The sequence below is a fragment of the Temnothorax nylanderi genome, unplaced genomic scaffold, assembly GCF_030848795.1.
Source record: "Temnothorax nylanderi isolate EJ_2023f unplaced genomic scaffold, tnyl_v1.0 TNYL_tig1082_pilon, whole genome shotgun sequence".
NCBI classification, from domain to species: Eukaryota; Metazoa; Arthropoda; class Insecta; order Hymenoptera; family Formicidae; genus Temnothorax; species Temnothorax nylanderi.
The window spans coordinates 27,619-40,823 of record NW_027250144.1 but is presented as its reverse complement, the minus strand read 5'-3'; the positions used below and the strand labels follow the sequence as shown (position 1 = coordinate 40,823).

At 30.8% G+C, this 13,205-nt stretch overlaps 1 protein-coding gene across 1 annotated transcript in view; it reads right to left on the bottom strand.

Annotated features, from left to right (window-relative positions):
- Positions 1-2,275: 2,275 nt before the first annotated feature.
- Positions 2,276-13,205, bottom strand: part of LOC139786579 (osmotic avoidance abnormal protein 3-like) — a 36,074-nt gene continuing 25,144 nt past the window's right edge. The window contains exons 7-9 of the mRNA XM_071725730.1: positions 9,433-9,757; positions 8,369-8,548; positions 2,276-4,891 (exon numbers count right to left, since the gene is read on the bottom strand). Of these exons, the coding sequence (XP_071581831.1) occupies positions 8,434-8,548; positions 9,433-9,757 (440 nt within the window). The 3' untranslated portion in view covers positions 2,276-4,891; positions 8,369-8,433. The remainder of the gene's footprint in view (positions 4,892-8,368; positions 8,549-9,432; positions 9,758-13,205) is intronic.

The following is a 13,205-nucleotide window of genomic DNA, read 5'->3' as shown; positions in this document are numbered from 1 at the left end:
TACATATGTCCTCCGGGGCGGAGCCCGGGTAACCAGCTAGTATATCTATATATATAAGTACCGTCGTCTGTATGTATGTATGTCTGACCGCGAACTACTTATTCGTTAGTGGACCGAATTTTTACCAAAAGTATATGAAGTAGGGGTAGAATTTCTTGGGGAGTGCCATAAAGTGTATAGTTTTTCGCTACCGATTTTCTGGAAACCGGTTTTTTTAATTTTTCCAATTTTTCGGGAAATAATTGACCGAATCTCATTCGTTAGTGGACCGAATTTTTACCAAAAGTATATGAAATAGGGGTAGAATTTTCCGGGGAGTGCCATGATGTTTATAGTTTTTTGTTGCCGATTTTTTGAAAACCGGTTTGTCTAATTTTTCTAATTTTTCGGGAAATAATTGACCGAATCTCAAAGAATTATAGATCAAACAGGGTTAGAATTTTCCGGGGAATGCTATAAAGTGTATAATTTTTCGTTACCGATTTTTTTGGAAACCGGTTCAGAAATTTTTTCAATTTTTCAGTTCAAAAATTTTATTAATTTATCGAGGATGGGTTTAATTGCCACTGGAAACCAGTTCGGATCTATATATATAAGTACCGTCTGCTGTCTGTCTGTCTGTCTGTCTGTCTGTCTGACCGCGAACTACTTATTTGTTAGTGGACCGAATTTTTACCAAAAGTGTATGAAATAGGGGTAGAATTTTCCGAGGAGTGCCATGATGTGTATAGTTTTTTGTTACTGATTTTCTGGAAACCGGTTTTGCTTCCTCATAGAGAAAGCTTTGTTTTCATAAATTTCGTATATGAACCTTTGATTGCGTATAAAGTTGGGTCTAATCAACCAAATTTACATGAATTATATATGAAATAGAGGTAGAAGAAACCAAAGAAAAAATTGATTTTGAGTTTTTGATGCTAATATGTTCAGAGTGTTCTAAAACGTCGAAATATTGCATTTAAAAAAATGTCCGTATGTGTGTGTGTGTGTGCGTGCGTGCGTGTGTGTGCGTGCATGTATATATATATATATATATATATATACATGTCCACTATTTACAAGTCTTTTTTTCTAATTTTAATACTGATATGATAATAGAATTGATATTAAGTAATTATAAATTCTTTTTCTATATAAATCAAATATTTATTTGGTTAAAACTTTTTTGGAACATTTCATATCTTTACATACTACAGATTAGAAGATCACAGCATTTCTTATAATAAATATTTTTACATGTAGGTATATACATTTGTTCCTTATTTACAAAACGTATATATATATATTTTTGTTATAGTGATTTAAGAGCAACATTTTTGTGACTTTAATTTTTTTTGTTCAATATAAAGACGAAACATGAAAAATCAGTAGAAATAATTTAATTATTACATATATCTAATCTTGAGAAAAATAGCAATCTTTCATATAATGACATTCAATTCGAGGGACAAAATTAATGATTTGTAGAATTATCATATCACTTTGACTTCCTTTTTCTTAATTTAGCTTATTTCTGTAATTTTTATTTTATAACTAATGATAATTTCGACGGTTTAAAAAAAAAATATATGATGTTGCACGAAAAAGTACCTCAACTTAATAAGAATTTTATCATTGTCTTATGCTAATAAATAAGAAATTTTATTATTTTTATTTTATAGTAACATCACATATTATTACAATCATCACATTTAAAAAGTTATTTTTAATTTTATTATTATACCAAGAAATCTTCTTGAGTAAGTATTAAATAACTCCCAACACTATAGGGGAGACCGGGGCTGTGTCCACACTTTACGCTTTTTTCAAGTTTACTAAAAAACTAATAAAGATATTTGGCTAAAATTTTAATGGTATAACCTTTCAACCTTGCTATTAAAAAAAACATAATTAGAATCGTTGATCTTTTAACATTTTAAAGAGGCGAATTTTATAAGTGGATAAGTCAAGCGTAGACAGATAGCCCCATATGCGGGGCTATCTGTCCACATAATAAAAAACACATTATTTATATTAATTTTTATACTTATTTATAATATTATTTATTATTAATATATAATATTGAAAAAACTGCCTAGTTGTTGGAGTCAGAGAAGTAGAAGGCACTTTGTGTAGATTTTTTGACAAGTTTCCTGCGTAGAACTCACTTTTCTTTATATACGGTGGCATAAAACTGATTTTGAGTTCATTGCAAAATTTTTTTTTATTTGGGGCCTTTACTTTATCCTTGGCAGCGTTTAAAATAGAAAATACTCAATAATTTAAGACAAACTCATATATTTAACTTGACGTGTATTTTTAAAATAAAAATTTGGTGACAATTCTTGATTCGCAGGATCAAGTAGTTGCTCGTAGGTCACTTTTTTACAGTAGCGAGTGAGAGCCCGAACATTTATTCCAAAGTCTAACGCTGTTCTTACAAAAAGATTCTCGCTCAATTTTTATTCTTTTAATCGCTCTAAATATAATTTTATTGGATATGTCTACACGGAAAAAATTATGAGTGGCCTGCTGCACTTTGCATGGTAAAACTGCTCTCACATCACAGTTGAGTGGACTGCCGACTCGAATTTGGGCGAGTAACTGTCCCAAACATTGCAGAGAGCAACTTTCCCGAATCACGGGGAGGCATCTGACGCGCGAAATGTCGGTAATGTTCTTAAATTGTACTGTGTGTACCCAATGGTAAAGACAGTGCTGCCTCTTGTACGAAAGTATCTGCATTACCAACGCTTTCAGATCGCAGTCGTCGCAGTTTGGGAGAGCAACTGTCCCAAAAAAAAGAGAGCATTGTTTCGAATCGTGAACGCGAAACTCATCTCCGGTTTGCGCTGCAACAATCGCAATTGCGTCAGCAACTGCCCCAAAATTTTTTCCGTGTACCTTATCCGTCTTAAGGAAAGTCTTTCTTTTGTGATTACGCACCATTATCTATTCATAAAAGAACAATTTTTCATTGAAGTGTGGACACATTGCTCCATCAAAAATAGGACAGATAGCCCCAACCACGTTTTTCAGTCTTTAACATGTTGCCAATTTTAGATAATGCGGAATTAAGATTTGACGCTTCTCACACCTGATAACTATATATTAACTATAGATAATATTATGAATTGCTTACTTTAATTTGAGTTAAACTACTGTCGCACAGCAAATTTTTCGACCGTCGAAAAATGTGAATAATTGTTTTCGCTTTTCTTTTAACGTATATAGCGTCTGCGAGAGGCATCGCAAGAAAACAAACAACATTTAAATATCTTACGTAGGGCATTTTTCAACTACTTGTTACAATGGTAGAGACATCTGTCTCTTAAAACTTGAGATAGCAGTAGGAGAGACCGGGGCTAAACCGTCAGTTTTTTTTCAGTGCCGATTTTTAACAACAAAATAAATAATTTTAGTTAAATGTGGTACACCACTGTAAAGAGTGAACCTTTAGCTACAAAATTTATATAGGAAATTTTTATCTACGTCGCTTTGTTTAACCGATCAAGCCTACTTAGAACTTGATCCGTTCACTCGTTATCGAGATCTCAACATCTCGAGTACTTGCAACCCGTCGCGTCGCGTAAAAGAGTCACGGTCGGTCTCGCTCCGCGTATACTTGGCGCGAGACACTACCGTGTCTCTTGATATAGAGCAAAAACGACAACGGTGGAAAAATTGAAATCTCAAAAATGCCGGGGTTTAACCGTCCCCCGGGGTAAATCAGTTTCAGGTTTGATCGCCCATAAAATATTAGACATCTACACTGGATTCGTGTTCAGCATGCATTACTCTTTATAATCAGTATGCATTTATAATCACGTACCTCGAGATTTGGAGAGCAAATATTATTGCAGATATTACAAAATTTCCACGCGCAGAAAATTTCACTTTTCACCACGAAAACACGTTTGCCCTCGTAAAAATTATAACACGGCAGGTAACCTGCTGAAACTCCGTTGGTCACATGGGTACCATAAGCAGCGTTTACAATGTTAATAGCGAGTTCGCACAATATACAGGTTCCGAGATATTTGATTTGACGGTTCAACCCCGTTGACGTTTTAGCCCCGGTCTCCCCTACTGTGGACACATAGCCCCCGTAGACAGATAGCCCCGGTCTCCCCTAATGTATAAACAATATATAAATTGACAATAAGTAACATTTTAAAAATTTATTTAATATTATTAGATATTTATTATTATAAATTAATGCTTATAAAATAATATTTTTATTATATTATATCTATTATACACAGGTATATAATTTTTTAATAATAAATTATAAATAATATTACTTGTTGTATGTGTTATATAATAAATATCTAGCTGCTTTTTCGTATTTAGCGTATTTGCTCTTCATGAAATTACTTCATGATTTGTTTCTGAACTTTCACTTCTAGGTTTATTAAAACAGGCATATCTCAGGTACGTTATCCAGGGGGACATATAAAAATATTACTGTAACAAATTTTTAACAGCGTCCACCATACAATTCTTATATGATTTTTGAATCTCAGTAATGCAAATATTTTTCAAATATTTCTTTCACTTATATCTGTTTCTTAAGCAAGAGCTTTATATTCCTATTCTGTACTCTTATTCTATAACTCTTTAACAACAGTTTCGTTATCGTTATATTATCGTTGCGCAGCTTAATTCTTTACCATATAACGCAAATATATAACAATAGCGAAACTGTCGTTAAGAGTTACAGCCTACTGAAAGAGTTACGGCCTACTAAACGACTTACAAAATCATCTCTCGGAAGAGACCGAAGGCACAGCATTTTATGGATTAGAGTTTAATTCATCACCGTTAATATTTTTGATGCATCAAATAGTTTCGCCGATCTTCATCGATGCCACCTTGAAATTCCTCTCAGCCTGACCTCTGTTTCTTGAACCTGCGTGTCAGAGAAACCACAATTAGTAGTGTATAAATATCACAGCGGAATGATTTAAAATCGAGAGATAGCCTGACAACTGGATGATTGCGTAAGGATGGAGTCCAGAGATCTACATGCAATAATCATGTTATGTAATCGTGCATGATTATTCTTAAATTATTCGGTGACAAAAATAAGTATAAAGCTATACACACGTATCTAATTTATAAATTATAAATGCCTTATATAAATAAAAAACAAGAAACAAGAAATTTATTATAAATAAAACAAGGTTTTATTAGAAAACTAGCATCTCTTTCCCCCCTCTCTCTCTCTCTTTCGCTAAAATTTTATAAGACAAGTACAAAACTTTTTATATTATTGTATAATAATTTATTGTATTATGTTTTGTAATGATTCAAGTCGATTTTCGACAACACGCGAAAAAAATTCAGTACGTTTTACAGATTGTTATCGAGAATTTATTACAGAATGCCTAAAACTTTTTATTTCAGAATCTCTTTGCCATGTCGTAATAGCCATAATTGAATATATGTATGTACATATAGTCGGCTTACTGTGAAATTCAACTGGTTTAAATCGTTTCACGAGATTGCGTCGCATTTTGTTTCACATATGTACGAAGGTCAAGCATCAATAGATTAAGAAATCAAGTAATCCGCGATCAAGATATTTTTGATAATGTTTAAATTAATTAAAAATTTGATATATAATTTGTAAATACGCAAATTTTATAAACTATTTATTATATAAAATTAAATTTATTTCCATATTTACATAAAAAATAAAATATTGTGCAAAAAATAAAAGAAGAATAAGAAGAAGAGCAACATAGAAGCCGGGAAGGGAAAGTTTCGTAATATTATTTTCTTACATTATGGTAATTTAAGGAGAAACAGACTATTGATTGATTACAATTGAATTTAGTGTAGGGTAGGTAGTCCAACAATGAACCATGTAAATTTCAGAGGCTTATATCTCTCTCAATTATTGAGTTGGAGATCTGTGTTTTTGCATACAGTTCATGAATTTAGTTGGCTACATACTGTATAAGATGACTTATAAGTCATTTTTCAAGTTTAGCCACAATTTCGATTTTTTTAAAACAATGTCAAATGGTTAATTGTGTACAGGGGTGTGTACACAATGAACCTAGCCATTTTTAACAATAAACCACATCTTTTATACTGTGAATTGTTAGTGTTATTTTAGTTTTACTATGTTTTAAAATGTATATTTAGGGAAGAGATAACTATAAGACATGATAAGTAAGGTTAGAATAGTATGACTTTAAATTAAAGCTAACTTAATTATATATGTTATGTTTTTATTATTTGAAGCTTACAATCAAATTATTATTTTTTATTAGACTTTTTCTCACTTAGATTATTATTTATTGTAGCAACTAGCCAGTTTAATAAAACTTATAACACAGATAACTGTAGTAAAAAACAAAATTGTTCATTGTAGACCATATAACATTTTTTACGATAATCTCTAAAAAATACGGTAAAATAATGCAATAGAAGAAAGTTGCTTACAGAATTATAAAGCCAAATATACATACAAAATTATAGAATAATGAAAAAAATAATAGATATAACAATAAAAACATGAAAAATACGTAAAACTTACGAAAAAAACTTAGTTTGTCACCCAAAAATCACAAAATGTGGCCTCAAACGGCCGTCCTTCGCGCGATTTGCCGATCGATTGGGAAGCCGAAAAGGGGTTCAAATGCGAGCTGTTGCATGACAACAAGCACAATCTAGCAACATTACATTTATGAAATATCGCAATGGTTCATAGTGTATTACTGGTTCATTGATGGACTACCTACCCTATATTATGATAGATTTAAGTCAGTTTCGGAAAAGATAGATAAACTTTAAAAGAGATAAATTTCTTTTTTTAAGTTGCTTACATTTAATTATTATTATTACTTACATTAATAGCTGCTTAAATTAATAAATTATGAAATAAATTATTACTATTTTTGTAGAAATCAAAAACATCGTAACAAAATGACAATAAACAAAAAGATGTTTCAAGATTTGGATACATGCTTCTAGAAATGATTCTTAGTACATTTATAATAATCGTTCCAGTGAAAAAATTCTGACTAATTTCATTATATATACAGGATGTCCCATTTTAAAAAACGCACCTCGATAATTCTTCAACGAAGCATTTTCAGCAAAAATCTTTCAGACAAAAGTTGTACGGTTTCGAGGGGCACATAAGATGGTGTCATTAGTTTGACCTTGGATAGACGTTTGAAGATCACGTGAAGGTCACCTTCAATTTCTTAAATGAAAACCTCTATTTTTCAATGCATATTCTTGTAGCTAATCTCGAGAGCTTTACAAAACACTATAATAAAGTATTTTTTCATTAAGAACTTTTGGAATTATTTGGCTTGAAAGTTCTAGTATTTTGACATAAAATACAAAATATCTTGTAAAACATTAAGTTTTCGGTAATGTTACCTTAATATTTTTATGCACAGAATAATGAGACGAATCAATTGGTATGAAAAAAAGACATATTTATTTAATTATTTAGTTACAGAATAAAAATTATGAATATTATTGTTTATTTTGTTGAAAATGTAATATGAAAAGGTTTGTTTTACATAAAGATGTTTTAAAAGAATAAAATATTCATATTTTCATTAATGTATTATTAGTCCCAAATTATATTGTGTATGCTGATTACAAAAATATAACTGTATTTAAAATATAACTGTATTACTTTTAATAATGTGTGTTTTATTTACTATTTTCTTCACAATTTAATAATTTATTCTTTAACATAAAATCATTATTTTTTTATTAAAGGAGGATATCAATATTTCTCTTATTTTAATTCATTTTTAAAAGAATTTAATATTTACATACGCATGCACACGCATACGCATACGCACACACGTATGCACTCTCTCTCTCTCTCTCTCTCTCTCTCTTTCTCTCTCTTTCTGTTATTAAATCACATACTAGTAATAAAAGATGGACCAAATCTTTTTTTTTCTTCTTTTTCCTTTCTTCCTTCTTTACAACAGATAATAAAGAGAATAATAAAATAGATTATATTATTTTAGTACGTAAACATATTAAATTAATTATTTGGATAGAATTATATAGATATATTGAAATGAATTTGCTTGTCTTTACTTTAATACATTTTTTAAAGCAGTTTTTTCTTTCAGAGTTACTCTAATATATGTATGTATATATTTGAGTGAAAAGAATTTTTAGAAAAAGTGTATTATTTTATAAGCTGCATTATAAATTTCAATTTTAATTTTATTTAAGAAAATAATTAACTATTGTGGTTACGCTCTTCTGATATCAAATTGTATAATTTACAATTAACAACTAATCTAATCACTAACAGTTTAATAAATAACGAAATTAATTCTTTTATATAGAAATGTATCGCACTCTTTTATACCTTTTTCTTGAATTAACATACCTTATATTTCTCTTAGCTTCTTCTTTAATACAAAATGTTTTTATTAAAAATTATCGGCTGGCTTGTCAATAAGTTGGCGAACAGGTATGTTCAACATGGAATGGATGATGGCCGGTAAAAGTATCGTTGCTGCGTAGTAATCTTGGTGGCAGTCTTCGCTCCTGGCAGTCTTTAGATATTCTAATATCAAAAATGTAAAGTGATTTTGTGAAGATTAATAAGTTAAATTAAACATTATTACTTATAGATTAATAATAGAATATAATTAAATTACTTATGTAAATATAATAAGACTAATAAAAGTAAAATATTACCTAAGTTAAAAAAATAACAATAAACATTTTTTAATAGTAAAAAATAAAATAATTATAATAAATTGTACGTTTAATTTTCAATGAAATTTAACGAAAATTGTGGTTTACTTATAATTTCCATTAAATTTAAGCTATACTCCAGGAAAATTCTTAAAATTTAAAAAAAATTGTATAATTATCTAAATCTACTTAAAATTTATTGAAAATTTAATTTATTTGTTAAGGAGGTTCTGTTGCTTCATCGGGGGGAGTAGTAGGACGCGGGGGTTCTGGCAACAGCGCACTAGCGTTTGAAGTAGTGGGAGTGAAGGGGATTGCTCTGATTGGTCGCCGCGTGTATAGTGCATGAAGCTGCTCACGACCGTGGCAGTCTAGCAGACGAAAAATCAAGCAATTTATGCTTTAATAATATAATTAATTTTTCTACGAAATGTGCGGTAACCTTCCCCTTTCTTTCACTCATTTATTTGTAAATTATTAAGTTACATGTGCATATTTTTTTTTCCTTATCATTTGCATTTTTTCTTGCACTTATTTCATTCTGAAGGTGTGCAATATATCATTTCCCATAAGAACCTATGCTAAAAAGTACAATTTTTGGAGTAAATTTTTTTCAAAACGGGACGGTGAAAAATTCCCAAAAAATTCACATAATTCTATTTTGCATTCCAGAACAACATATTAAAATTTCATGAAACTGGCTGCATTTTTTTGTAGCGACGGAACCTCTTTAATATAAGAATCACTTACTCTTTCAACTCCATCTCTTTGAGGCGAACAGGTGATTCGAATGACGTATCGTCATGCGGGTACGAAGGTAAGGCTTCTAATATTCTTGGAGGAGGTTTCTTCGTAGTATTGATGAAAGAGTTATAGGTAGGTCGGTTAGGCTGCTCATCGTAGACCCAGCCACCGTGTATCGCCGATTTGCGCTGGTTCGGACTGTAGTTGCTTTCGCCGCGCATCGGCGTGCTACTTTGCAAATTCAGTGCGTTGAGCTGTAGATAGCCGCTCCCACCTGCAATCGGTCCCAAGTCTTCCGAGCCTCCTGATTTGCTCAGTCGATTTCCCGGTTCTGTAGCATTTGTATCATTTGATAACAAAAATTTCCAATTAAAAAATCTTAACAACAGTAGCATTTTTTTCGAAATTTAACAGTTTGTATATTATAATTGTAAATTTCAAAGTGATACAATACATATTTCAATTATCAAAATTGATTACTATTTAATTTAAAGTGCAGCTGACTCAATACACGATCTTGTAAGGTGTCTTAAATTCAAAATCATGATGTGATACTTTTATTAGTATTTTTAAGATAAAAAAAAGAAAAAATAATATATATATGTATATACTAGATTTTTCGCCCGCGCTTCGCGCGGGCTCAAAATCTATTCCCTTCTCCCCAAACTCACCCATTAATTAGAAGCACCAATAGAACCCCATGAAACCTCTAATTTTCAACCCCATAGTAATTATCCCCATAAAATTAGTGATCTTTTGGTATCAGTTTCATCAAAATCATCAACAAAAAATTAGAAAAATTTTGGCACTGGTTTCAAGAAAATTGATCCATTAATAAAAAATTAAACTTATCATCCAAAAATTAAAAAAATTTCTTAATTGTTTCTCGAAATTTGAATAATTTCCAAACCGGTTTCCAAAAAATCGGTAACGAAAAATTATCCTTAAAAAAAAATTCATCTTGATATCTCAAAGTTTGCGGAAATTGGAGCAATCACGCACATTTTTTTTTTTAACAGAAATCGGAAACCCCTTTACTATTAGCAATTTTTCTAATTCTATTACATTCTTTAGTTCTTTCTACCCCTATCTATATATATAATTTTTTAAGATTCAGTCAATTATTTCCCGAAAAATTGGAAAAATTTCGGAACCGGTTTCTAAAAAATCGGTAACGACAAATATAATTCTTTAAGATTCGGTCCATTAACGAATGAGTAGTTCGCGAACAGGTAGACAAACAGTCGGGTTTTATATTATAGTATGAAATATGATATATAACGAAAAATTATACACTTTACAGCAACCCCCGGGAAATTCTACCCCTACTTCATATACAATTCTTTGAAATTTGGTGAATTATTTCCGGAAAAATTGGAAAAATTTCGGAACCGGTTTCCAAAAAAATCGGTAACAAGAAATTATACCCTTTATAGCACTCCCCGGAAAATTCTATCCTTGTTTCATATACAATTCTTTAAGATTCGGTCAATTATTTCCCAAAAAATTGGAAAAATTTCTGATACCGGTTTCCAAAAAGATCGGTAACGAAAAATTATACACTTTATGGCATTCCCCGGGAAATTCTACCCCTACTTCATATACAATTCTTTAAAATTCGGTCAATTAATTCCCGAAAAATTGAAAAAATTTCTGATACCAGCTTCCAAAAAGATCGGTAACAAAAAATTATATACTTTATAGCACTCCCCGGAAAATTCTAACCCTGTTTCATACATAATTCTTTGAAATTCAGTTAATTATTTTTTAAAAAATTAGAAAAATTAGAAAAACCGGTTTCCAGAAAATCGGTAACAAAACAACAACTGTGTCGCAAGCAACACGTAGAACTACGTCAACTGTCACTGATGATGATTGACGTGATCAAGGAAGGCCAAGGCCCACACCGGGCTGTAGCGCCGAGTTCATCATCAGTGACAGTTGACGTAGTTCTACGTGTTGCTTGCGACATAGTTGTTACTGTGCCCTTTTTTGTTTTTTGTTTTTGTTTTTGTTTGTTTTTTTGTTTGTTTTTGTTTGTTTTTTGTTTCTTTTGTTTGTTTGTTTTTTGTTTTTGTTTATTTTTTAAGCAACAACGTAGAACTACGTCAACTGTCACTGATGATGAACTCGGCGCTACAGCCCGGTGTGGGCCTTGGCCTTCCTTGATCACGTCAATCATCATCAGTGACAGTTGACGTAGTTCTACGTGTTTGCGGCACAGTTGTTACTGTGCCTGTTTGATTTTTTCAAACATAAATTTATTTTAAAGAAATAAAACAATAAATGTTTTTCTATATTTACTTTTATGTCAGAAAGCATAAGATACTCATATAATTTAAGTTAGAATACCCACGCTACTCATCTTCAGTATTCTTATCGCTGATTTCTATTTTGCTTTTCTTAATTAAAAAAATTAAGTTATACGTACTGTTCTATCGCAAAATTCAATGCAGCGTTTACTAAAAGGAATTTAGCTAAACTTTCAAACGCTACTATATCGAAACGGTAACAAATAGAGAGTTTGGTCGGGATTTTTCATAAAAGGGACTCCTTAAGCTTTAAAATGAGATGTCATTTATTAGTCTACGATTAATAGTTTCGAAGATCTAAACGTTCAAAGTGAGACATGTTTTCGTTGAATCTACAAGAAATTTTGCGAAACTTTAAAACGCTACTATAACGAAACGGAAAAAAATAGAGAGTTCGGTCTGGATTTTTCATAAAGGGGACTTCTTAAGCTTTAAATTGAGATGTCAATGATTACTCTACGATTATTAGTTTCGAAGATATAAACGTTCAAAGTGTGACATGTTTTCGTTGCATCTACAAGAAATTTACCTAAACTTTCTAACGCTACTATATCTAAACGGAAAGAAATAGAGAGTTCGGGCTGGATTTATCATAAATGGGACTTCTTAAGCTTTAAAATGAGATGTCAATGATTACTCTACGATTATTAGTTGCGAAGATCTAAACGTTCAAAGTGTGACATATTTTCGTTACATCGTTGCATCCGTGGATACCCCCCATACCGCGGAGAAAGACGTAGTTCTACGTCAAAAAAACTATACACATCATGGCACTCCCCGGGAAATAGTATGATAGTATGATATGACTAGACCACACTGCCTCCTCCCTATTTCATATATATAATTCTTTAAGATTCGGTCAATTATTTTCCGAGAAATTTGAAAAATTTCTGAACCGGTTTCCAAAAAGATCGGTAACGAAAAATTATACACTTTATTGCACTCGCCGAAAAATTTTACCCCTACTTCATATACCATACTTTGAAATTCGATTCACTAACGAATGAGTAGTTTTCATAACCGATTTTTTTGAAACTGGTTTCCAAAAAATCGGTAACGAAAAAGTAAAAATAAAAATAAAAATTATTTAAATAATTCAGCTTGATATCTCAAAATTTGCGGAAATTAGAACAATCACGTACATTTTTTTTAACAAAAATCGGAAACCCTTTTATTATTAACAATTTTTCTAATTCTATTACATTCTGATTCATTAATGAAAAATTATCCATTAATGAAAAATTAAACTTATCCTCCAAAAATTAAAAAAATTTTGGCTCTGGTTTCAAGAAAATCGGTCTATTAATACTTATTATTTCTCTAAAAATTTGAAAAATTTTGAAACCGGTTTCCAAAAAATCGGTAACGAAAAATTATCCATAAAAATTATCCATAAAAAAAATTTAGTTTGATATCTCAAAACAAAACGGTAACGAAAAATTATACACTTTATAGCAATCCCCGGAA